Below are 26,419 nucleotides of genomic sequence, written 5' to 3'. Positions count from 1 at the left end.
TATTCAAACACTCACACAAAACAACTGAAACATTATCCTCTCACACACAACTGAAAACCTCTGTTGCCTACTGTAAATATAATGAACCGATATGATAATGATCAATAAAATATAAATATCAATTTGGCAGATTGATTTGTCCACTATCTAGGACTAATGTATGGCTGAAAACTGATGAATATCAGAATCAAAGTTGCAGTGTCTGCTACAAGCAACAGCTACAATAAGTGAATATGAGCTTGATCATAGGAGAATATTAACTTATTTGGTGAAAGGGTAAACCATAACTCGGTAACATTTGGGGACCTCTGCTGGTCACTGTAGACAAAACTATTTGGGAAGAACCCACTGTGCATTTCCACATGTTTATTAATTAGGTTATTCATTAACGCTGCCCGTCCATCTCCTCCATCATCTGGTCGGATTGTGTGCGTGCACGCGCATCGGTTATATGCAAGGGATGCCGACATGAAACTATGGCTGGGCATATTAAATTTAACATTGTTTTAACACTAGAAAATAATAACATTAGTCAAATACATTTATGGGGAAACAAGCCAAATATATTTAACATGCTGGTCAGTCACCGAGATATTCGTCCATCGGCACATCCCTATAGGTGTTATATTTAGTATCTAATTTTAAAATTTCAGTCGCAGCTAACTGTTGACAGTTCTGACTACACCTGGCGACGGTCGTTCTTGTTCTGCTCTGCAGCCTCGGTGAGCTTGGTGTAGTGGTATATGTTCTCCACCAGGACAGAGCAGGAAACACTGTCATCAGCTGCAATCCAAGGTGGAGTTACAGTGCATTCATGGGACGAGAGGGCTGCAGGACGAGCCAGGCCTAACTGGTTAGCAGCGACAAAATTTTAGAAAATCAAAACACTTACATATAGTATTTCACTATATAAATAACAGCGCTGTCCAAACGAATACTCCTTATGAACTAAGCACAAAGTGTGACTGGTTCCGAAAGGACCCTCGAAGTGGTAGAAAAGTACAGATCACAAATACCAATCAGGACTTTCACAATAAAACCAGAGATTGCATTTTATAGTCATATCATCAGAATCGCATCATCAGAATGCCCACCCCTACATACTTTTGATAAAATATTTTTTGTGTCTTAATGCAAAGACATCAAGCAAAAATAGATCTTTATGTGTGTGTCTTTGCATAATTTTACACTTTATAGAATGGCCGTTTTATCCTGTGGCTTTTATTTTGAAATATGTACCTTTACATCCGTGTCACCAGACAATCTGTCTTTATTCTTCAATTCAACAGGGAAAAATTTAACAAGGGAATTTGCAAACACCAAAATTGGACCGTTTCTTCTTAATTCTCTTCGTTAATTTGAAATTGTTGTTTTTCGTTTTTTGATTGTGACAACAAACGCGAAAAACGGCTGTTTTTGGTTTAGAACGAGAAAAGGAGCTACCCGAATGTACACAGTATACCGTGCCACCTTCCGGTTCAAGTGAAACGCTTTCCGTGAGAGGGTTTCTGTAGTGTGTGTAGAAGCTCTCCACTTGTATGTCTGTGAGGTTTTCAGTATAGTATGTGAATGAGTATGGTTCTATATTTGTATATGCATGGTAATTCTACATAATGTCCCTCACGACCCCTTATATTTGTCTGCCAACTACTCCACACCTCTTTGTAGCAATTTGTGAAATATACTGGATGGGAGAGAGAGATCTGACAAAATTCAAGGGTGTGCTTACTCTAAAATAAGAAAAGAGTGAAAATATCTTACTTGGCAGCAATATGCAACAGACTTCTCTTCACTCGTCCAAAGGCGTAGTTCACATCAAACTTGGAGTTGAGCAGCAATTCTGACACTGACCTTTTAGACACAGGTACATTATTTCTTCTGAAGACAAAAACACAAATTCACCATACCTCTGCAGTGGTAACAGACATGAATGTGAACTAAAAAACACAATGAAACTTGGTACTACTGGCAAAGGCATGTAAACATGCAACAGAGCTTACCTGTGCTGGTCAGCCATGACCATTGGCATAAGTGTGTACACTGCGGTCTCATTATCTGTGGAGGGTAAAACAGAAGAGGAATAAGATAAGATAAGATCGCCTTTATTAGTCCCACAGTGGGGAAATTCACAGTGTTACAGCAGCAAACTGGCAGTGCAGAGAACAGGAAAGCTGCAGAAACTGCAATAACAAATATTTAGAACGATAAATAATAACAATATAATAATGTACTAAATATATAGATACAAAAAATTACATATTTACAACAACAGTACCTAATGCATGAGGTTGTTAAGGTGGTGAGTTGTCCGTTTCTGGTGTGTGTGTGGTTACCCTACTGAGCACAGTGTTTGTTGTAAAGTTTGACAGCAGCTGGAAGGAAAGACTTGCGGTATCTCTCCTTCACACACCGTGGGTGCAGCAGCCTGTCACTGAAGGAGCGGCTCAGTGCTGTCAGAGTGTCCTGCATGGGGTGGGAGGTGTTCTCCAACAGGGATGATAGCTTCGCCACCATTCTCCTGAGACTGAACAGGCTTTCTGATCAGCCTGTTCAGTCTCCCCCTGTCAGCAGTGGAGATGCTGCTGCCCCAGCAGACCACACCGTAAAAGATGGCTGATGCCACCACAGAGTCATAAAAGGTCTTCAGGAGTGCCCCCTGCACCCCAAAAGACCTCAGTTTCTGTAGTAGACTAGCTGTTGCTAGAGTCGTTGTAGCTGTTGCAGACTAGCCGCCGTTAGGTCGTCCATCTTCTTATCTTGATGTTACGTTCCCCATGATGATGGAGGGGAGAATTGGTTTGTACCGTCCCCTCCTGGCACGTCGCTCCCTCCTGGCACGACTTTCCCGTCTCTTCCTCCTCCTCAGGTCGCGGGGAATGTCGAGTCTCTCCTCGGATAACACCGCTGTGTCACGGAGTGCCATCAGCTGTTCTCTGGTGTAAACTATGGAGCCATGGCTACAGGCCAGGTCTCCGGACTTGAACGCGAACAGAGAAAAAGGAAACAGCAGAGCGGCCAGTACAAACACCGCAAGACTATGCGTGTCCATAGTGCACGAATAAAAGAAGCTGACCGTTGATCAAAAATACAATTAAAAGAAGAAAAGGGAAAAAAGGGATAAAAGCTCAACAATGAGCAGGAGTTGCCGTAACAGGCTGCCAGTGTGATGGGACAATCAGCAATTGAAATGATCAGTAGAGCTGACAAAAAAAAAATCTACAATAATTTTGATAATCAAGCATTTTTTCTTTTTTTTTTCTTTTTTTGTTCATTCCATCATCTCAAAAACTAGGATTTGATTATTTTCAGTGTTTCCATTATCTTAAGGTTGTGGACCTTTGATCAAACAAAACTGGACATTAAAAAACATCTCCTTGGGCTCTCAGAAATTATGATAGGCTTTTTCAAATTATTCTTTTTTTTCACTGGTTAAACAAAATAAAATAACTAAGAATTATTATAAAATAACGGACAAAATTCATCAATATTGACAATAATCATTAGATTAAGCCATAATTATCAATAATAAACAACTTTGAAGTACATAAGTGAAAAAAAAAACTTAAGTTTTTCTCTAAAACCACTAGAAAAAGCTACTGAGTGGACAAACTACAACTTCTACAGCTACAAATTCAAATTTTCATCCTGAACCTCCCTTTAGGTTTGGGGAATTGTGATGGGAATTCTTAAATATTTTCTGGCATTTAATGGAACAAATGAATCACTGAGAAAATAATCTGAAAATAAACCATTGATAATAATAATCATTAGTTGTAGCTATACTGTATTTTTTTCATATCTATCAAGACCTGTAATGGATGCAACAAATACATGTCCACCAAAATGTCCCAGACTCAAAAACATAATGTTTTATAGTTTCCTCATTTCATTCAGGACATTTACAGCATTTTCTAACAGTTGTTCTACATTAAAGACTCATGTTTAATGGCCTTGTAAAAAATTTACTCTTGAAATTTGCAACACAGAAATTTGAAGTATAACAGTAGAATCCTATTGAGCACAGCATTCCGACAGAAATCCCTAATATTATGTCTCGACAATTACATGTTTCAGAAAGCCTGGTTGAGGAAAACCTCTATACAGAGGCTGACCTAGAGGTGGAGCCTGAATGTGGCTTTCTCATCTGCAATTCGACGTAATTGAAGATACAGCAACCTTTTCTCAATCTGTGTTCTTCTCCGTACTGACTTGTGAAACATTATCAGTCACAGCCCAAGTACTGTTCCAGAACAAAGTCTGCATCTACCCGGTACAGATCAAATATCCGGAAGTGTTCTCACTTCGCCCCTTTAATTGAGGATACATCAGCCAAGTATCCCAGAAAGCATTTCGCACCTAATAGTGACAACACATAGTAACAACAGCAGAGATTTCTGAGCCAGGCTCAAAGCTGTCACAATTTTCTCCCCAGAACTGTCATTATATTTTGATATTTTTTCAGGCTAGAATGTGACCATCTAGATTCAGAATAGGTGGTCAGTTTATCCAAATAATGCCTGTTTGGAAATTTGGTCAAGTGTTTTCGGAGATGTGAGGACCATCCTGCCGGGTGAGATTGGCAGTCAATTCTGTTGCCATGGCGCCGCGGATGGCTGCCTCGGTGTGTTGGTGCGCATTTTTTTGCCTTATTTTCTTTATAAATCCAGTTTTCTGCTTTGGTTTCCGGAGCTCTTTCACCAGAGAAGAGCTCATTAATATCAGAGAAACAACTCCAGTGGATTTTTTTCCTACTTTTCTCGACTCATCTGTGGGATTATTGGACATTTTGGTCAGAGGTGCACTGACCGTTGCTCTCGCAGTGAAACGCCGGAGGAGAGGAAAACGTGCCGGTGCGCTTGCGCGTCTCCGCCGGCGCGCACTCCGCACACCTCTCCCAGGTATCTTTCTCTCCAACGTGCGTTCACTGCCCAACAAGCTGGATGAACTTCAGCTACTGGTGCAGAAGAACAGAGACTTTTCCTCATCTTCCGTCCTGTGCTTCACGGAGACGTGGCTGTGTGGATCGATTCCGAACTCTGCGCTGGAGCTGGCCGGCTTCCAGCTCTTCAGAGCGGATCGCGACACAGAGCTGTCCGGCAAAACCAAAGTTGGAGGAATCTGCTTTTATGCAAACAGTGGCTGGTGCAAAGACGTGACAGTGATCCTGCAGCACTGTTCTCCTGACCTGGAGACTTTCATCATAAACTGCAGGCCCTTCTACTCCCCCCGTGAGTTCACCTCAATCATCCTGGTCGGTGTTTACATCCCACCACAGGCCAACGTGCAGGAGGCACAGCGGGCGCTCGCCGACCAGATACTGTGTGTGGAGCAGACCTACCCGGACTCCGTAGTTATTGTCCTTGGTGACTTTAACAAAGGTGACCTCAGTCATGAACTGCCCAAATACAGACAGTTTGTTAATTGCCCGACCAGAGAGGGGAACACTCTGGACCACTGTTACACCACAATCAGTGGTGCTTATCACGCCGTCCCCCGGGCTGCACTGGGCCACTCTGACCATGTCATGGTCCACCTGATTCCCTGCACCTCCAGCCATCAGTCTGTCAAGCTCCTGAAGTTTGCAGACGACACCACTCTCATTGGACTCATCTCTGATGGCGATGAGTCTGCCTACAGGTGGGAGACTGAGCGTCTGGTGACCTGGTGCAGGCAGAACAACCTAGAGCTAAACGCTCTGAAGACAGTGGAAATGATAGTGGACTTCAGGAAGAGCCCAGCCCCACCCACCCCCATCACCCTGTGTGACTCCCCCGTGGCTACCGTGGAGCATTTTCGCTTCTTGGGAACCACCATCACACAGGATCTCAAATGGGAGCTAAACATCAGCTCCCTCATCAAAAAAGCTCAGCAGAGGATGTATTTCCTGAGGCAATTGAAGAAGTTCAACCTGCCAAGGACTATGATGGTGAACTTCTACACCTCCATCATTGAGTCCATCCTCACCTCCTCCATCACCATCTGGTACGCTGCTGCCACGGAGAGGGACAATAACAGACTGCAGCGTATCATCCACTCTGCTGAGAAGGTGATTGGCTGCAATCTGTGCAGGGAAGATTGTAGCTGACTCCTCCCACCCTGGACACAAACTCTTTGAGACACTCCCCTCTGGCAGGAGGCTGCGGTCCTTCAGGACCAAAACCTCTCGCCACAAAAATAGCTTCTTCCCATCTGCTATTAGCCTCATCAACAAGGCTAGAGAGCCCCACTGTTGCTGATCAATTGCACCAATCACCAGAAAAAATTCCTTGTATGTGAAAACATACTTGGCAATAAAACTGATTCTGATTCTGATTCTGATATCAGCAGCCCGCTGCCCAGCGTCTACGGTCACTGGCCAGTCAGTGTGCACCATAGCCGTGGTAGAAAAATGTTATCTCTGCAGCCCTTTGGCAATTTACTGGCAGCTCTGACATCTGCAGTGTTCCATTTTTCTCTCTGTTTGTGGAGATTTCAGTTTAGATTACTTTGTCATGTACTGTCAGGTACAGGTTTGTTGAAGTGTAACCTGTGCTGAGCTGAGCTGCTGATATTTGGAAGAATGCTACTTTTTCAATTGCAAATACCCCTGCCGTTCTCCAGAGTCTGGACTTATGAGATGAACTTGTGAAGTTCGAACCACCAAGTCTGAACTTGGCGTACTCTGTATTGAGAAACAGCAAGTGTAACAGCATATTAGTGACTGTTCCCAAAATGGTGTGTTTTTTCAAAGAGATGTTTATTTTTGAATCCAAATTCTTGCAAATTTTGCATAGTGCTACATAATAAGATATGTTTGGCAGTGGACCACAGCTCCAATAAAGCCTTTAGTGAGCAGTTGAGTCACTTCAAATGGATTTCCTCAAAACAACACAGTCATTCCATGTTGTCTGGTATACAGTGTTTATATTTAGTATGCTGTGCTCCACAGCAGAAATTTTTGTAGAAAAATTGGGGGTGCTACATTAATTTATGTTTCCAAGCGAGGGAAAGTCCCTGAAATTGTACATGTCTCACATGGAATGCACACAGATACACACAACAGGCTTTTCTTACAGCACACATTTTTTTCATGTTACAAGCACAGGTGTTAGTTATAAAATAAATAATGACTCTATTCCATGTAGATGCTTCAGTTTCAGGGTCCTGGTGTTGTGGGGTCACTGTCACACTATCATCATGGCTTACTGAGACACTTAAATAGAACAGAGCCATTGTTAATGTTATGAGTAACACCGCTCTCCTACTATGACAAGACAAAATTGTGCTGTAAAAAGACTACAAACAATATACAGTACATGTGGACACATATGTACACTCATGACCCTCACCCACTAATAACCAACTCCATTTTGAAGTTCTGTATCCTCTGTGTGTAATGGCTGTGTTGTTAAGGTCTAAGAAAATAACTCTGGAGATTATGTGTGATTGTAGATAAGTTTGTTGCTGCAGTTTGTCGTTAGACATAACACAGTGAAGAAAAAGGGGTATATCACAGTATTGGAGGGGTTCAATTATCACAGGGTTGACTTATGCATTTGTAAAGCAACAAGAGGAGGCGAGTGATCAAAAAGGATGTTCTGAGTTCTATTTTGTCATTACTCCTCCTTTTTTAAATTAACCTAAACAAACTGACCACAACTGTATTAAATTCAAAGAGGAATATTCATAGCAACCCTTTTTATGTTATGTAGTTTCCAAACTAATATTACACAGATTAACATGGATATGCGTATGTTTATATACATCTTTCATCCATTCAGTGGCACATTTGTTCCTACACACCAGATATCTCCAGTTCCTGGTATCCAATGAGTCATTATAAGATTACACTAAAAGACATGAGCTTGTCACATTTCAGACTAAAATATTAGCAAACACCTACAAGACATTGTTTAGGAATCCCCTTTCTTATCAGCAGTCCAGTTTTAGAATTCCATTGACACATTTATAATCATTTAAAAAATAGAGCCCCAGTTCCTACAGTAATGTCAGCCTCAATAAGAAACCATTGAAACACCTGTATGTTAGGCTGTCAAAGCTGACAGTCACATACTTAATAAAAACAAGGTGTATTATAACTAATTTAACAGACACGACTGTACTAGTCTGTAGAATAAAATCGCTGTGTGGCTGAAAGAGGCCGATGCAGTGTGCTATGTCTGTAACAGCACGCGAAGACTATTTTTAGGCTGCCAGCTCGCGGTTTTATAGCGTAAAGACTCTAAAACTGTTTCGTTACCTTCCGGGAGTTCCACTGTCCTGGCCCGGCGGAGGGAACGGGTCAGCCGGTTGAGCTGTACGTTGAGCTGCTCCATCGCCCGTTCCATCATAGGTGAATGATCCACGGCGATGAACCTAGGGAACAAAGGCTCACCCGTCGGGTTTATTTGTTCTTAATATGGTTGTGTTGTTCCTGGGCGTCGTCCATTGGCGCCGGCAGAAGGGGAACTCCCTCTCTCACGAACAGTGATTTACAATACACTAATGTTTTTTTACTGCCACACTGCTCTGCTCATTCACCTACAACGATCGTTACGACTTCCTGTTATGATGACGTTCACACCCTATGAAGTGTGGGTGATGTAGTTCTTCTTCTTCTTCTTTGTGCGTATTGGTGGACTGCAAACCAACTTTAAAGATGTGACCGAAAAGAAAGGAAGCTAGAGCGCTTTCTCAAAAAGCCTTTTACCTCGGTCACACTGGTTTCATCAACAACCGCCCTAATCCATTAAAACCGCACTGGTTACACTCACATGCCTGTAATTCAAATACTATTACAACAAAGCTGTAAAAAGAACAACAAAGTTGTCAATTAATAAAGACTATTAATGGACTACTTTGTTGTTCTTTTCATGTCTCTTTAAAGCTAAATGAAAAACGCCCTGTCCCTGTTACGATAAGAAGGGTTCTTCTTGCAGGAAGTTTAATCAGAGCATTTCATTAGGGGACACTTCCTTTGCAAAACTAGACACTACAGTATCCAAACACTACAACCCAAACACTCCCCGACTGAAAACGTCATGAGATCAAGGAAAATTTGTGAAAGGGAACTCAGGGACAAACCATATACTGTATGTTCCGCGGTGCGGAGAGAAAGGCTGCACTTACACTAAGGTTTTTTTGTTTGTTTGTTTTTTTTTACTTTATTTATAACACATACTCCTTTCCTAACATCAAAAACTAAGCAAACAGCATCGAAATGTTGAAATAAGACAATATGAAAGGAATACACACAAGAGAAAGTTGAGCCATTAAAATAGTAATAAAAAAAAAAAAGAAAAGAAACTGAGCAAGGGGTCATAATATTATATTCAGACATAACTATATCCTGTCGTGGGCACTTTTGACACTTTTATAGCCTACATTTGTTAAGCAGAGAAAATGGAAGGGAATTTTAGTGAACCAACATTTATGTGTGTAGTATATTGTTATGATGATGATATTGTTTACTAGAAATTCAGTGTGTCTGTTCTTTTTCACAAGTCTTAGATCATGTCACAAACATGACACAGATGCTCTATTGTTTGTTTCTTCATTGTAAATACACAAATATGCCACTGGACAATTTAAATTTCTCTATTGTCATCAAAAAAGTATTTTTTATCTTTACCTTTATGGTATGGGTCTGCCGTGGTGAAACTATAGTATTGCATTGCTTAAAATGTTGCTGCAGCAAGGAATTGTGGGACAGCATTTTCTCCTTTTCTTTCAATAAGGTCAGTGTTTCCTATACTAAAGGAGATGAGATGAAGAAGCAGTGAGGCTCACTTAGGGAATTTGAACATCTCTTACCATTGCTGCTGCTTAGGTCACTTCCAGGTCACTTCACTCAGATAAGAACAGAAAAAAGACTTTTCAACTGCAGCCATTATGTTCTCAGGTTGCCTATCCATTCGTCCATCCATCCAATTCTTATTATGCAATTCCTTTTCAAAAATGTATTGAAATAAAACCAAGACAACAATGCAAGAGAAGCAAAACTACATATAAATAAACCATTACTCTGAACCTGATTTATTTTCCTTTTTTTGAACAGCCTTTGCATCATCATCAGGTTTTTTGGGGTTTTTTTAAGAACTCCATGATGTTTCTGCCATACTCTTCAAGAAAAGCCTCAATCTGTCAGACAATTGGGACATCAGTCAGCAGTTCAACATGAGTTCACATGCTCCTTGGGAAAAACAAGGAAAGCACCACTTGCCAGACATCATTGTCCAATGGCTTGTGAATCTTTTCTCCAATCAAGACTGGTACTCTTAGACGACACCAGTTCTGCACCTTATGTCCACTTTAAGTTTCTCACTTCCAGGATTTACATAACTTAAGTTTGTTGTTAGCATTGCTGCCAAGGTAACAAAAAGTGATTTATACAGCTGTTTATCTCTGCATAACTGAACTCCTTTTGCTTTATGATAAGATGGCTGATACAACATTTTCAAACAGATCATGGCCTGAAGAAGGAGATAGGCCAGGTATGAAGTAGGAAAGATCATTGAGTATTGAATCAAATTTTATGCCTGCAGTTGATGTTTAGCCTATGGTAACCAACTGCCCCACATACCCACAGCTGTCCTGATTGAGGCTTTTGCCAAGGTAGAGGAAGTAAATATTTCACTATTACTAGTACTATTGCTAAAGTTCTCACTAAAACCACCATTATTGTGTGATTTCAGGTTGTCATCAACAATGGCACACAGTATGCCTCTATAGAAAGCCATTTGAGCATTTATTCCATATCCTTGATATCAGGCATCAATTTCCTTCAGCAGTTTCGTGTTTGTCAGCACTAGTTAGACATTTTGTCCAATTAGTTAACCAAAAACTCGTACTAGTGACTCATTTTCAGCAACTAGCTGCACTTTCGTTGAACTAGTTTCCAGGTGCTGCGCTATTAGCAGCAAAATCCAAACTAGTCAGTTTTTTTACAGACTACACTGCAAAATCGTGTTAAAATTAACTCTGACAGTGTTAGTTTTAACACTTTTAAAGTGTGTATATGTGTCCACTCTTTTAAGTGTTAAATTAACACTTTTGAAAGTGTAAAACACTCTCACAGTGTTAAACACCGTGTGGTGTGGAAAATTAACACTGGTTAACACTTTGTGGTGTTAAAAGTACTCTACACTGGTGTCAGTGTTAGAAAATCAACACTATTAGTGTTGATTTATTTTGACACCTGTAAGTGTTACAATAAAATCAACACTGATAGTGTTGATTTATAGTTGTGTTACACCCGTTGATGTTAAAACATAGTAGCATTAATGGGTGTAAAATTAACCTACCCCAAATATCTATTACAAAAAATACAAAACAACTCGCACAAAAATACTTTATATTGATATGGCAGGTACACTACAAATAAAGAGACTGCAAACAGTTGCACGGAGTTATACAAAACAAAAGTATGGGACAATGTACATTTCATCAGTGTCGTATGAAAACTGCCTATCATAAGGTCTGTAGTACACCAGATCCTCTACACAGATCAATGTGAAAACATCAGTTTCCTCCTCAATGCTATAAGCATTCAAGTGATCATCAAAATACATTGTTGAGACTTTACAAGTTAGAAGATAAGCACGGTCATCTCCAACAATTATATTGACAATCCTGTTGAACAAAGGCATCTCATTTTCAACACCAGAGCAGACATACATCCCAACCTGATACTCCGTGCCATAGTTTTTGACCCAGGAAGTTGTGGAAACATTACAAAACACATCAAAATTTTCATTCAGTGCCTCTCTACCCTCTAAGCTGCTGACCAAGACTTCAGTAATAGAGCCAAATTGTAATCTTTTAAAATAAAAATTTTCAAAATGAAAAGCCAACTGATTCTGATGCTTTTTACCAGTGTTTTAGTTATGTTTTTAAAGTTCTTTACAGACTTTTTGTAGAAGTTGTGCTTTCCTTCAAACCTCATGCACCACATGTGTATGAGTGCATTTTCCTGATGAAGCTTGGGTAATGAATCATTAGGTGGTGCTTTGGAATCAAATTTCACTCTGGAAAGACACTTTTAAAAAGCTTGTGATGATCAGAAATCAGGTGTTTCAAATAGCAAGTCATACCATAGGTTCAAAAGGTGAAAAAAACAATGTTTACAATTTGTATTAAGAGGAGGAGCAACTCCCAACAGCTGTCATTTGTGGACACTACATCTCCAAACATCAATGGGGTATTGCGCAAGAGGCACCAAGACAGAACACGATCTTTGCTATATATAGCTCATAATTCTCTCTGACAATGAACTCAATGATATGGAGTTTTTTTTATCATGTACTGAAACACAAGCTTTAATTCATACTGCACCACTCCTTCAAGTAGATCATGCATTATATCGACTGCATAGTTGTCTGAAGTATGGTACAGCTGGAGGGTATTGAGCAAACAGGTTCTTTTGACACCAAATGTTGAGGGCAAATCTGGATTTTGTTGAATGGCACTGCAGTGTGCTGAATGAAGGTCTTTCGAACGCAGAATTAAACCTGGATGATCTTCACTAAAAACAGATTGGAACTCTGTCTTTTCAGTCAAACAAAATCGACAACAATAATTTGCACTAAATGATTCAACAAAACCAAAAAGGCCATGTAAAGCTAAGCTGTCACACAGTAACTTGAAAAACTGAACCTTTAAAAGGCATGTCTGAAAAAGGCATCTGCATTCCTTCACTCTCTAAAATCTTTAAATCATCAACAAGAGGCTTGAGAATAGGATCAAATCCATATTTCTTTAAGTCCTCTAAGTCAAAGAGGGCTACAAGATGAATGTTCATCAACACAGAATTAAGCTGTGGTGGGAGGTTCCTCAAAATAAAATAAATGCATCCCAATTTGTGCACTCCCTTTTTGAGCCTAATGGATTGGCAGTTTCAAAATCATCATAATAGAGCTGAATCTGAAGAGCATGTTCATGTTGTGAAAATAAATTGTGATTCCTAAAGTAAGAACCATCATTTAATTCTCTGTAAAAACCCTCCTGGTGTGGTTTTGCTTTTTTGAAACTATTACAGAGTTCACTGTTCCTAAACATAGATGAAAGAGACCCCATGATGGGTACATACATGAACTTATCATTGACAGGAACTTGTTTGTATGTGCCTGTGGTTCTATCTCTGCGTACATCAAAGCGCACACCAAGAATATGCTCTACAGGTTCAACTATTTTCCATTTTTCCTCAAAATGCCTCATCCTTTTAGATTCTGTGTTAAGACATGAGAATGGGTTTTCAAGCTGATCAAAACAATCCTCAACATTCTCTAAGGTTTCTCTTGATGCACCAGATGACAAACATTCAAGAACAGCTTGTTTTGCATGAGCATGAATGTCATTCACCAGTTCCTCCATTAAACCAACTAAAGATTGCACAGTACTTTCAGGAACTCCTGAGGCTTGCACTTGAGCAATAACAGAGCTGCACATGTCAAGTATTTGCCTTTTTTCAATAGGAATGTGTGTAGTTACAGTCATGGGAGGATCCTCATTTACTGGCTGTGAAACAGAGGCTTCAACATTAGCTACAGGCTCAAAGTCAAAATTGCTGATGACATCTGAATCAACACAATGTCCATGTGGTTCGAGATAAGTGTCGCTTGTAACCAGAATATGTGCAAAAAACAAATGTACATTCAGGCTCTCCACAGTTCAAACGCAAAGACCTTCCTGGGTACAAACCATGCTGAAACTTTAAATGTCGGAATAGCACTGAACAACTTCTGTGGTGTACCTTGCAAATGAATGAATGAATGTGTAGAAGTTGAACAACGGCTCATCATAGGACACAGAAAATGCAAAATGTGACTTTAAGAGCTCATCAAAGGCAGCCACTCCAGTTTGCGTCATACAGGGGATCACCTTTGGGTCCAGGACGATGTAGTGATTCTGGATGCTGTTCTTTCTTTCTGTGACACACAACAGAAAGGGCTAAGCAGGACCAGTTTCCTTGAGGAAGGGAGAGGGAGAGGGAGAGGGAGAGGGAGAGGGAGAGAGAGAGAGAGGGAGAGAGAGAGAGAATATGGAATAAAACTTGGTGCTGAATGCCAGCACTGCACTAAAAATCTGCATCATGTTAGGCCCACTTGCCATTTTACAAAGAAGTAGTAACCCTTGAAAACCCTATATTGGTTCATGCCTAAAGTTAAATATTTAATGCAATTCTAAGAAGATGCCTTCATGAACTTCATCAGGTGGTCCACAGCATCTGATGTGCTAACTTTGGAGGACTTCCTGCCCCTGGATGTCGGAGGCAACAGGTGAAGAAGCAAAAGGATGGCAGCCACCTCACAGTCCCATGCTATTATTGCAAATCACATTTATTAAATCACAATGGATCAATCATTTTTCCTCCAAAATAGCCACCAGTTTCCATTTATTTCAGTATGGTATGAAAATTAAATTCCAGAGAAATGGCAATTTCTTGAAATAGGCAAGCCTTCAAATTGAATATGTAGTCAGAACATTGTTAACTTATATATTGAGTTTCAAGCCTCTGGAAGTTGATTTTCATATGATACTGAAATAAATGGAAACCAGCAGCTGCCTATAAGCTAGAAAATATAAAGTGTGACTTGGGAAATGGTTAGCAGTAATATTAAGTATAAATGATTTGTAACACTCGTATAGTCAACTGACATCACAGGAAATGTGGGGAATACAGTGAAAAAGCATGTGAAATGTGCTGTCTCCAATTTAAACTTACCACCATCATCAGTTAGCTGTAGGGCAGAAGAAAGTAGCTCATCCACCTGCGCACTTTGAGGTAGCTTTTGGCACTCTGCGATGATCCTTGGTTGGAATTTACCAGACACTTCCTCACCAAAGAGCATTGTGAAGTCTTGGTCAATCTTTAACACAAAACATAACATTGAAAAAAAACAACACATTAGAAAACAAAATGAAGAACTGAGAAGTTGTCAACAATTCAGTTGGTCTTACCAAGCCTGATGTATCCAGGAATCTTGGAAAAAGGTCTAGGACAGTGGAGGCTGTGGCTGGGTCTGGGTCTTGAACCACCTTCTGTCTGTACTGAAATGTTGCCTTCATATTGTCTTTGACAAGTTTCATGTCAGCTGAGTGCCTCATTACAGACATTGCTTCCTTGCATTCATCGCCTGACAACTGCTTGACATGTAAATGCATGTTGCGAGGAGTCTTAGGGCAATGTTGAAAGGTGGACTTGGATTTCTTGAACTCTTCAGAGTTGCGCTGGACAGTTTTCAACCTCCATGCTAGGTAACCAGAACCACTCTGGTGATCATAGAAATGTTCCTGTTGATTTAAAAAAAACAAAAGGAAAGAAGAAATTTGTCTATTACCTCAAAAAGCACAGATCCTGTAAAGATCTGCATCTTAATATCAACACTTACATAACCATTCTTTGAGTCCGGGTCCTTCAGGTTTGGGAACAAAGTTGTAATGCCAAGTGCATATGTAATGCGTACATTTACGGGAGGGATCCTCCTGAAAAGAGACAAACGCATCATGAGTGACATTTGACCCAAAAATGACAACATTTATATAGCCATGCCTAATCAACAGCATTATAATAACAAATTGCAAGCACATTTGGAATCAAAATTTTACATGAAGGAATGTAAGTAAAAATTTTCTTGAGGCACACTATACAATACTGTTTGAGTGATTAATCAAAAATTGTTGGTTTTGGTTAAAGTTACTTTTAATGTGACACGACACACTTCACCATGTTAACAATGACAGTTAAGATATTGATCTCATCAATTACATTCAAACATGAATAGTTGTAATAGCCTAAAAATTAGTGAAAATAAAAATTACTCACTTACCCATGACTCTCGACCATGTCTGCCACAAGCATATTCACCATCTTTCTTCTTGTACCATCATAAAGGCTTTTTGTTCGCTCATATTCTTTGAGTATGTAGTCACCACCTGGCTTTGAATACAGGGCTGCTTTGACAGTCTGAAACAAAAATTTAATAAAAAAAATCATGCAGAGCATCTTCATATTAGATAACATATATTCAGGCTGACAAATCTACTGTAGCTGCAGTACTGAAGTAACCATGGTGAAAACTTGTCACTAATTTAGGAATATCAGATATTGGCATGTCCATGTCTTTCTTCACTGGCTAGTTGCCCCCTTTGCTTAGCTCTGCATATTTTCATTATGAGATGTACTCTTGTTTTATGTCATTTTAAATTAAAAAGCATAACAAAAAAAGCAAAACATATTGAATATTGATACAAAATATCTGTTATCAGCTGCTTTAATTGAAACATATTACACTCCAGTTTAAAGGGCATTTCCAGTCATAATCAATGTTTGTCTGTGAAATCACGTTACCTATGATCAGTTCATCTCATACCATCCACACACCCAACTGCAGCATGTGGACGTGTGACTGAAAATGCCCTTTAAAGATAACTTACATCTCTTGCAATGTTGCTGTCAGTGGGTCCTACAATCAGCTGTTTTATCCAAGCTTTGGTAGACTCAAGTATTATTGTTGAGTCTGAACTTGATGATGATCCTTTGGATGCACGTGATGGTGACCACTCTGCTAAAGATGAGACATCTGAAGAAGACTCTTCAAAACTGTTGTCTAAAAATACACACAGCCTTGTGTTATAAAATTCTTTTTACAAAATTGATAACAGATACACTAGCTATAAATGATTACACTAAATTAATTCTGAGTGAAATACAAGGCTACAATTTCATACCTTTGCACTCTTCAGTAAAGGCCTTTAAAGACACCTGAGATGACTTCAAAAGTTCATCAAATACGTCTGAATCCACTTCCACTCCAGCGGAATCCTTCAGGATCAAGGAGGTAAAACCAGGCAGACTGAATTTTGCCATCACTAAAACAGAAAAGATAATTTCACTAACAGTTTTAACATACTATGAATTGAAGATATATACACACACAAACAGTGAGACCCTAAAAGCATGAATAAACATAATACTCACAGAAAGGTGAACAAAGTACTCTGATTTTGCAGTGCCACATTTATACTGACGCTGATAAAGGTGATTTAAATACCTGGTTACCTTATCCTCAAGGATCAATAAGTTTATGTCAATAAAATTATATTTTAACATGACATAATCTTTTTGTTTATTATATTCTGTATTGTTAAACTACATCTGTTCAGTAACCAAAACAAACAAATATGGTAATGGTTGTAAAAAGTACAATATTTGCATCTGACTTCTTGTGAAGAAAAAGAATAAAGTATCAAATAATGTTAATACTCAATTTAAATACACATAACTCAAAATGTTTCTTGAGTAAATTTACCTTCTTGTAAAAATTCCGCGTAATTGTAGACATCCTCGGTCTTTGGGACCCTGACCCATTTCTTCATTCCTCGATACTCCACAGGAACCAGCATTTCACCACCTTCAAAAAGGGAAGAATGGCATACATAATATATAATATCACACATATAAAAACCCAGAGGCAGCTGCAGTGTACCTAGAGTACATGAACGCACAGAATATTGAATAAAAACAGCGCGAATACTGTTTAAATGTAATGTAGTAGACATCTACTTGTCAGTAAAAACAGACCGCATTACAACTTCTACAAGTACAATTAAGTCGAATTACTTTAGGTACATGTAACAGACAACTCTGCACCTATGCAGACAGCGTTTCTAACCCGAGCAATGACCGCGAAAAAGAAGCGACCCCACAGTGTCTGGTCTGAAAGAGCCTGAAAACTATAACTAAACCTAAAATTTATCCATGAACTACTTCACTGTGGAAAAGTTACAGGGAGCTTTTTTTCCTTTTTACCCCCGACTGTTTTAATCCGAACACGCTTGTCTCCCCTCTCCTCTCCTGTGCTTGCCCTGTCGGCTTCAATGTGCTGGTCGGTTGTAGGCTTCAAAAGTCACCCAACAGTCAATTTATAGAAGATATGTGAACGGAAATCACGCTTATTAATACTGTAGCAGATTTAAACAAGCAGCATTCATTATATTCTCTCTGCCATTAGTGTGTAAAATTAACGTTAGCTTTTACCGAGTTCATGCTAGCAGTCGGCCAGTTTGACAAAACAGGGTGTAAAATTGCGTTAGACACTTTCAGACTATATATTGTCATTCATATGTAATGCAAATCACATAGTGATATTACACATGCTAATATTGTAATAAAACGTGATATTTAACCAAAAAAAACTTACCGCTGCAGACAAGATGGCGACTGTAGACTCCCAGAGAATTCTTCATAAGCAGAAATGAGGGGTGTGGTCAATTTAACACTCCAGGTGTTAAAGTTCATTAACAACGGAAATCAACACTAACACTCTGATGGATATAATACGCAAAGTGTTAGTTTTACTCAATTAAGTGTTAAAATAACACCGAATGCTGCTGATTTCAACTAACACTGAAAAAATAACACCGGTAACTTTGCTGTGTAGTAGCCCTCTGGACGAAACTACCAGTGATGTGTTGGTTGCGAATGAAACGGCTCTTAGAGCCGGCTCTTTGAAGTGAACGACGGGAGGGGCAGAGGGGGAGGGGCGGTAGTTACACTCGCAGCAGCGGTAGCACATGAACAGAGCAGGAGGGAGAGAGAGAAAGAGAGCCAGCGGCAACAAGAAGAGACAACATCGACACATTAGAAAGGTATAGTAAAGAAAATGAGTGACACCAGGAAAAGAAGCAAAATCTGGAACCATTTAAATTTTTATTGACAATACAAAGGCAGAGTGTAGAGTCTGCAAGAAAAGAATATCATATAGAGCCGGCTCCACAAACAACCTGCACAGGCACCTGAGAACTGTCCACCCATCAGTGCAATGGGAAGATAAAACACAGTCAGTTGAGTGTGATATTGATGAAGGTGCCAGTGTGTCTCGTGCAACTGTTGCTGCTGGTGCTGCTGCAGTATCTACAACATCATGCAGTATACCACCACAACCACCTAAACCTACAACCCAGAGCTCTATGAGACAGTTTTTGCAGAAGTCTGTTTTCCCAGCAAGACAGAACTCAATTGATGAAGAACTGGCAAAAATGATTGCACTTGATCTCCAACCATTTTCAGTTGTGGATGATAAAGGATTCAGGAAGTTTATTCATGCACTCAATCCAATGTATGCAATTCCAAGCAGGAAAACACTCTCCCAAAAAATCATCCCAGGCCTATATGACAGAGAACGTGCATCACTGCAAGAGAGGGTTAAAAAAGCCACAGCAGTCTGTCACTTCCTGGCGTCCGTCACTTCCGCCTCTCTGGTAGCAGGTGAACTGTTGGCTGCGGCTGCATTTCTCTCCACGTTGTCCCATCCAGTGCTAATTTTAGTTATATTGTGTTAGAGGCTCGCTTGGGTGTTGCTGCTGGCTGCATGCTGCTCACCGTTGCTCACGACTTCTTACCGCTCTGTACGTCGCTCGCTGCCGGTAGGTGAACTTTCTGTTTCACGTGTCTTCCCCTGTGGCGTTGCACCTGTAGCGACCTGTGTGTGTTTACAGGTCGCTCGTGTATAGCGCCGACCCTCCGCTCCGTGCCGTGTGGGCCGGGACTGCCTGACCGGGTAAGGATGTCCATGTAGCGGCTCAGCGCCGGCTAATCTACCGCTGAACCACTGCTGCTTTGTCTCGCTGGAGCTTCCTGGCGGTCAGACACCGCTTCCTGCAGACTGACTGCTTGCCTATTACTACTTTGCTGTTTGCCTGAGCTCCCACTGTCGCCACGGCCGACTCGGCCCCTGTTCGCCTTGCCTGGCTTTGACCGTTTGGTTGGCTGGGTGTCTGTGGTGCTGCCGGGGCGTACCTGTGGCTCGGCAACGCTGTCGCTTTTGTTCATCCAGCCACTTCTTAAAGTGTGTGTGTGTGTGTGTGTGTGTGTGTGTGTGTGTGTGTGTGTGTGTGTGTGTGTGTGCGCGCGCGCGTGCGCACAGTGTGGTAATTTACTTTACTTTTGTTTTCTGTCATCTTGTGTGTTTGTTTAATTGTTGGTTGTTGTATGTTCTTTATTAATTTTTTCTTTTCTTTTGTAACCCCTAGATTTGATTAGTTGATAGATTCTAAGCTTATTTGTGGTTATTTCTTTTGGGGTATTGTGGGTTGTAATTTGTGATCTTGTATAGTTTGAGTAAGCAAATTGGTTTGCTATTGTGTCTTATTATAGATTCTGTATATTTAAGTTCTTTATTCATTTCTTTTCTTTTTGTTATTAGTTAATTGTTTTTCTCCGTTCCTAAACTGTTTCTCTCTGGTCTCTCCCCCCTTCAGGTGCTGAGCCTACAGTGGTGGATTGGTGTCCAGTGGTGGTGCCCCTCTTTTGTGCTGTGTTTCCACTGGTTTGAGTTTTCACTTATTTTGTTGCACGTGTTTTGTTCCTGGTATCCCCTTTTTGTTGACCCATCCGTCACTGGTAGGCCTCAGCCCTGATTGGCCCCCTTTTTAACTTCCCCAGTGAATGATTTCATTTAAACCAGAGTTTTAAACCAATTGACTGTGACTAATAAAATCAGATTTTGTACTTTTGAACTGCCGTCTCTGCCTCGCTTTGTTAGCAGACCTGAGTGCCTCGTGAGTTAGTTCACTTAAGTCCCTGGGTGAAATTCCCAGGGTGGCGTTGTCTGGCAACCATTATTTAATTAACACTACTCTAACATTTAAACTAACTAATCCACTTCCTCGCGCTGCCACACATGGAGCATGAGAAGGACAGACTGGTGAGTAGAAATGTAACAAATTAGTCGTCGTGTCATTGCTACTTTTATTAAAATGTGTTTATGCTGACTCGTTTCGAAATTTGGAGACACATTAAACTTTATTGGCATTTCTAACATGTTTTCGTCGCAGTTTTTTGCTGGTAACGTTAAGTAGACATGCCTAGACTTGCAGGCCGATAGGGTTCATTTAATTTCTTTTTAAGACATCATGGGCTAACGTTAAACTAAACTCCTTTCTAAAATGTAGCTTTGAGCAGTTTGGGTTAAGTAGATAGTAATTATAACTGTTTTCAACTGTCCCGGTCGTGCCCCGGGTGTTTCAAAAAGCGTGCGCTATCTTTTCATCAACATTGCCGTTAAGCACGTGATAGTTGTAATAGAATAAGCATGAACTTTTATTAGTCTGTACTTGCTGTAGCGTTTTAAATATGGCCACACAAATGCTTATTATTAGCTTTCAACTGCACCTCCTCGAAATGTCTAAATTCATTTGACTTTGTCTCTTAATTTATAGTAATTATCACGATCTGGAGGGTCTTCAGTCAACATCTCAGCCTTTGGGTGAGTAAAGTTAGACTGAATAGTTGCCTTTTTAAGGTGTCATAATGCAAACGTAGCCATATAAAGTTATATATTAATGTATTCAAAAATGTCTATGATAAGGTCTCTTAAGATTATGATTCAGTTGTGAAGGAGTCCTGTATTCTGCCAACACTGGTAATGCTGTTCAGAGATATCAGAATCAGTTTTATTGCCAAGTATGTTTCCACATACAAGGAATTTGTTTTGGTGATTGGAGGTTCTTGTAAACAACAGGTTTACACAGTTTTAGTTTCTGCCTGTATGTGGGAATCAGGTGGACCATGACATGGTCAGAGTGGCCCAGTGCAGCCCGGGGGACGGCGTGATAAGCACCACTGATTGTGGTGTAACAGTGGTCCAGAGTGTTCCCCTCTCTGGTCGGGCAATTAACAAACTGTCTGTATTTGGGCAGTTCATGACTGAGGTCACCTTTGTTAAAGTCACCAAGGACAATAACTACGGAGTCCGGGTTGGTCCGCTCCACACACAGTATCTGCTGTGGCCTGTGGTGGGATGTAAACACCGACCAGGATGAATGAGGTGAACTCACGGGGGGAGTAGAAGGGCCTGCAGTTTATGATGAAAGTCTCCAGGTCAGGAGAACAGTGCTGCAGGATCACTGTCACGTCTTTGCACCAGCCACTGTTAGCATAAAAACAGATTCCTCCAACTTTCGTTTTGCCGGACAGCTCTGTGTCGCGATCCGCCCCGAAGAGCCGGAAGCCGGCCAGCTCCAGCGCAGAGTCCGGAACCGATCCACACAGCCACGTCTCCGCGAAGCACAGAATGGAACATGAAGAAAAGTCTCTGTTCTTCTGCACCAGCAGCTGAAGTCCATCCAGCCCGCCGGGCAGTGAACGCACCCCGGACAGAGACACCCGGGAGCGGTGCGCGAAGCCCGCGCCGGCGGAGACGCGCAAGCGCACCGGCACGCCCTCCTCTCTTCCGGCGCCCCACCGCGAGAGCAACGGTCAGCGCACCTCCGACCAAAATGTCCAACAACTCCACAGGAGAGTCGAGAAAGGTGGAAAAAATCTTCTGGAATTGTTTCTCAGATGTTAATGAGCTCTTCTCTGGTGAAAGAGCTCCGGAAACCAAGGCAGAAACTGAATTTATAAAGAAAATAAGGCAAAGTGCGCACCAACACACCGAGGCAGCCATCCGTGGCGATTACATTACTGTTACATTATTCAGTTTCATTATGAGAAATGTTAGGAAGTTTAAAGAAGATTAATAATGTTGTTTCAAAATAGGTTTTGAACAGTTAATTTAATTGAGCTGTAAATGTTGTTACTATTACTGGGCATTGACTAATTTTCTGATGTACAGTGCATAAGACTGCTGGACTCCTGTTTAGTAAAATCACACAGGCAAGAATCATTGGCAAAGTATATACAGGTACACCTGTTATATTTAATTACTATTCAGTAAAGCTTAAGAATGTATGCTCTAACATGGAAGCTGACATAACGGGATCATTCTGTGCTTTTCAGTGCGTTTGTTTAACAGGCTACAAACATACAGCAGTCATCATAAGAAGTGTGAGGAGCAGTATTTTAAGTTCCAGATCTGTCAGGCAGAAAGAGAACGTCTGCACACCCACCAGCTTCAGTTTGAAAAAGTATATTTTGGTCCACCACAGAACACTAAGTGTAGTAAAAGTTATGTTTGTTATTTAGACTATTAAAAGACAGGTATTTATCATTTAAATAAGCATAGAATGGATATCTAAGAAATGTCCTGTTGTCCCTCAGAGATGTGAGTTCATCCACTGATGTTTGATTTAAATCATATCTAAATTTTCACTATCACCGAGGTCAATGACCTCGTTAGAAGTATACATTGTACCATTTCATTCCGTTATTCAGTGTTGTTACAATCTGTTTAGCTGATAAAGCAAATCCTGCAGACAAAACCAGGAGGGACAACAGTGCTTGAAGAATATGAAGAAACTGGGATGCTGTGTGACAGTAGAAGAAGGCAGATGGTTAACATTCTTGCAGCACACATGGTTGAGACAGAAGGGTAAGTTAGGTTTAGGCATTTCACAGCTATTTAACCTCCTGTTGTTTTGTTTTCATTTTTACATCAATTCACATACTCAATGATTATTAAACTTTAGATAAGTAAATGGTTTGGGGCTAAACAAACCTAAGCAACCTAAAATGCAGACAACAAGAGGAAGTGGTCCAAGACAGGAGAGAGAGGTGCCTCAGATTGGTGGTCAGTTGGACGACGAACATTGTAAAGAAGTCTTATCTTTGATGAACCACACAAGTGATGGAAAAATCATCCTGCAGAAAATGAAGGAGACCTTTGAGTATAGACAGCGCCTCATCCACAATCCTGATGAATCACACACTGTACTCTCAGTGTTTCCAAGGCTCCTGGACACGAAAGGGCTGGTAATTATTGGCATGTTTTCAATTCATAGCTATAAGCTTAGCTTAGAAATGTAAATTTAACCAAAAATGTTCTTTCATTTCTCTGTTGCTGTAGATACATCAAGATTTCAGTCTCCTCTTTGGACCAGAAACATCTGCCAAACTTCTTGAGAAATGGCATACGCTCTATAAAAGCGAGGTGATCACCACGCCAGTGCTCCAGAGTTTGCTGAGGTCTGCCAGGAATCGGCACAATGATGATCGCCCAGGTATTCTATTAAAGGCTAAATGAAACGATTTCAATGAATTGTGTCATACGCAGTACTTAAAGGGATAGTTCAGATTATTTGATGTGGGGTTGTATTAGGTATTTATTGATACAGTAAATAGGGGTTGATGCAGCCCCAGCTTTGAGAAGCAGAGGAGTACCAGCACAGAATCATTTTTGCTGCTGACTCTGTCCATAGCAGTTCATTGCTTCCATGCTGTTACTCATCTCTGCTTCTCAATAGTAGGGGTGTGCCAACTTCCATCTACTGTAGTTAATACACTGACTCCCCAAGTCAACTAAGTCATACAACCTCATTTCAAATAATCTGAACTATCCCTTTAACAGATTCCTGGTCCTTTGGGCTCAGAAACCCTGAGATGGTCAGGGGCAGTTGGTTAAATGGCCTGGGAGTTAAGGTTAAAAAAAGGAAAGAAACTTGCGATCGAAATAAAACTCCAGGACTTTTTTTTTTTTTTTGCTCCTGCATATCCTACCACCTCAGCCTACTAAAAAGAAAACACAGAGCAGCTCAGGCCATGGACCATCTAGTTGTGTTTCACAAGGTATGTATCAGGCTACAGTATGCAATTTAATTGGGAAATGTGCCACAGGCAAAAAGACAGGATTACAATGTAACTTAATTATTTCCCCCACAGTCATGTAGGAACCTAGACGAACACATTGAGAACCAAGAGGGACATTACCAGCCATATCTTCTTGCATCTGGAACCTGCAAGCAGGCCATCAGCACTTACTACATTGTGATAGACAAGAAGCTCATCCCCTGCCAGGGAACCACATCATTAGCAGCTGTTGGCGAACTCTTTAAGGTGCACTTCGTTTTCAGAGTAAGTTATAATGCTGCTCTTAACAACATGTACACATTCCTCCAGACAACAGTCTATGGTGTGGATGTTGACACGACTAAAGAAAGTCCAAAGGTGAAGGAATTGAGAGCCAAGTTCATGAACAGGAGCTAAGAGCCAAGTTCTTATACAATGTATATGTGTACATCATTGGATGATGCACCTAGCACAATTATGCAGCATTTTATTTGCATAGGCTGTATTTTTAAAACATCTTATTCAAGAGCACCATAGATTATTCACCAATTTGTATCCTCAAAATAAGTTGATCCCAAAACACCACTTCATGATCCATTATCCTGAATGTATACGCCAAATTGGTCCTTTAGTACATGTTTGGAGTATGAGGTATGAGGCAAAACACAAATTCTTTAAGTCCAGCATAAAAAACTTCAAGAACATAACCAAGTCCCTTGCAAAGAAACACCAAATAGCTGTTGCCTATCATTGGGAATCATTGTCTGCCAAGGGTATTGAGTCTGGGCCTGTCAAATCGAAAATACTGACTGATGTTGAAAATGGTAATTTGATTTCAGAGCATTTTCAGATTGCTCTGTCAAGTGACATACATGAGACAACTTGGGTTAAACATAATGGTGTTGAATATCACACCGGTCTTGTTGTTTGCACTGATGTTGTTAATGATATGCCAGTGTTCATGAAGATTATTTGCATTTTTCTGAGAAATTAAGTCTTTTTTTTGGTATCAGAAATGGAGACTATATTTGTATTTGCATTTGTATTTGCATTTTCATGCTTTTCGTGTTGTTGACAACATGCATAATGTTTCAGTTGTTACACCTCATGATTTGAGACACTTTAAGCCCTTTGATGTCCAAATGTCTTATGGTTCAGACTCATTTTTGTATATTGTGCCAGACAGCTGCATTGTATAGGGCAAACTACAGAGCTACCTCATGTTTTGGGCACTATTGTACAAGGTCACTATACAGGGTTGTTTAAGTGTCATTTTCTTTCAAAATTCATTTGAAGCCCATGTTAAAGGAAAAATAAAATATTTTTCATTGCAGTACTTTTAAGAGTGATTATTGCACATTGGTAGACTGACAATAACAGATTATACATTATATCTGCTATTGTTAATCCCTGTGTACCATATACCCTGTGTCAGTAGCAAAGTAAACACTACTTAAGTGTACATTTAACACCACCAAGTGTTACCTGATTACTGGTGCAGTGTTGACCAGTTAACTCCATGAGTGTCTCTAATGGGTGAACGTTGAACACCAACTTGGTGTTCTTGTCATCCATTGCAGTGTTAATATTTTACACTATAAGAGTTTGTTGAGTAACGCTGCCATAGTGTTAATCATTTTAACTAATTCAAAAGTGTTAATTTAACACCTTACTAGTGGTTCCCATATAAACCCTGGGAAAGTGTTAATTTTAACTCTGAGGGTGTTAAATTTACAATTTCAAATTTGCTGTGTAGTAAAACTTAAAGTCTTACTAGTTAATTAGTAAGCTGTGAAAGCTCCTACATGTTAACTAGTAGCAGCTATTCACCTCACTAGTTTACTAGTAACCTACAATTTTTTTGCACTAGTTAACCAATGAGAGCCAAAATCCTCACAAGTGCCACTAGTGTAACTAGTGAGGATTTTACACCCT

The 26,419-nt window shown here is 40.3% G+C and overlaps 3 protein-coding genes and 1 long non-coding RNA gene across 18 annotated transcripts in view; 1 reads left to right on the top strand and 3 right to left on the bottom strand.

The window, feature by feature from the left end:
• Positions 1 to 8,746, bottom strand: part of hace1 (HECT domain and ankyrin repeat containing E3 ubiquitin protein ligase 1) — a 63,708-nt gene extending 54,962 nt beyond the window's left edge. The window contains exons 1-3 of one of the 7 annotated variants that reach the window (XM_071468528.1): positions 8,240 to 8,746; positions 2,001 to 2,055; positions 1,762 to 1,878 (exon numbers count right to left, since the gene is read on the bottom strand). In XM_071468528.1, the coding sequence (XP_071324629.1) occupies positions 1,762 to 1,878; positions 2,001 to 2,055; positions 8,240 to 8,330 (263 nt within the window). In that variant the 5' untranslated portion in view covers positions 8,331 to 8,746. The other 6 variants (XM_071468526.1, XM_071468527.1, XM_071468529.1 and 3 more) reach the window with 6 other exon arrangements.
• A 4,800-nt stretch (positions 8,747 to 13,546) lies between these two features.
• On the bottom strand, positions 13,547 to 15,079 carry LOC139613730 (uncharacterized). Its single transcript, XR_011686814.1, has 3 exons — positions 14,938 to 15,079; positions 14,702 to 14,846; positions 13,547 to 13,944 (listed from the first exon to the last, which is right to left on the bottom strand). It is a non-coding gene; the product is annotated as an uncharacterized lncRNA (long non-coding RNA).
• Positions 15,080 to 15,083: 4 nt separating this feature from the next.
• Positions 15,084 to 18,464, bottom strand: LOC139612859 (uncharacterized). The gene is made up of 8 exons (XM_071468947.1): positions 18,180 to 18,464; positions 17,289 to 17,390; positions 16,708 to 16,848; positions 16,414 to 16,586; positions 15,807 to 15,943; positions 15,369 to 15,462; positions 15,130 to 15,270; positions 15,084 to 15,095 (listed from the first exon to the last, which is right to left on the bottom strand). Exons 1-8 carry the CDS (start codon positions 18,223 to 18,225, stop codon positions 15,084 to 15,086), a joined length of 846 nt encoding a protein of 281 aa, XP_071325048.1. The 5' UTR covers positions 18,226 to 18,464.
• A 223-nt stretch (positions 18,465 to 18,687) lies between these two features.
• Positions 18,688 to 25,817, top strand: LOC139613727 (uncharacterized). Of its 9 annotated transcripts, none has more exons than XM_071470564.1 (11): positions 19,264 to 19,404; positions 19,477 to 19,538; positions 20,239 to 20,684; positions 21,199 to 21,245; positions 22,596 to 22,664; positions 22,760 to 22,887; positions 23,155 to 23,291; positions 23,567 to 23,671; positions 23,766 to 23,919; positions 24,424 to 24,484; positions 24,578 to 25,817. In XM_071470564.1, the coding sequence occupies exons 3-8, from the start codon at positions 20,668 to 20,670 to the stop codon at positions 23,571 to 23,573; spliced, it is 405 nt and encodes a 134-aa protein (XP_071326665.1). In that variant the 5' UTR covers positions 19,264 to 19,404; positions 19,477 to 19,538; positions 20,239 to 20,667; the 3' UTR covers positions 23,574 to 23,671; positions 23,766 to 23,919; positions 24,424 to 24,484; positions 24,578 to 25,817. The 9 variants fall into 9 exon arrangements, with proteins under 9 accessions (XP_071326663.1, XP_071326662.1, XP_071326660.1 ...); XM_071470563.1 differs by having other exon boundaries at positions 23,438 to 23,671; XM_071470565.1 differs by having other exon boundaries at positions 23,389 to 23,671.
• Positions 25,818 to 26,419: the final 602 nt, after the last annotated feature.

This window comes from Trachinotus anak, unplaced genomic scaffold (genome assembly GCF_046630095.1).
Source record: "Trachinotus anak isolate AG129_WGS33_773 ecotype Australia unplaced genomic scaffold, CSIRO_AGI_Tana_v1 ptg000032l, whole genome shotgun sequence".
Classification (NCBI taxonomy): Eukaryota; Metazoa; Chordata; class Actinopteri; order Carangiformes; family Carangidae; genus Trachinotus; species Trachinotus anak.
Note: the sequence above shows the minus strand (reverse complement) of the source record. Positions and strands in the feature narration are given on the sequence as shown.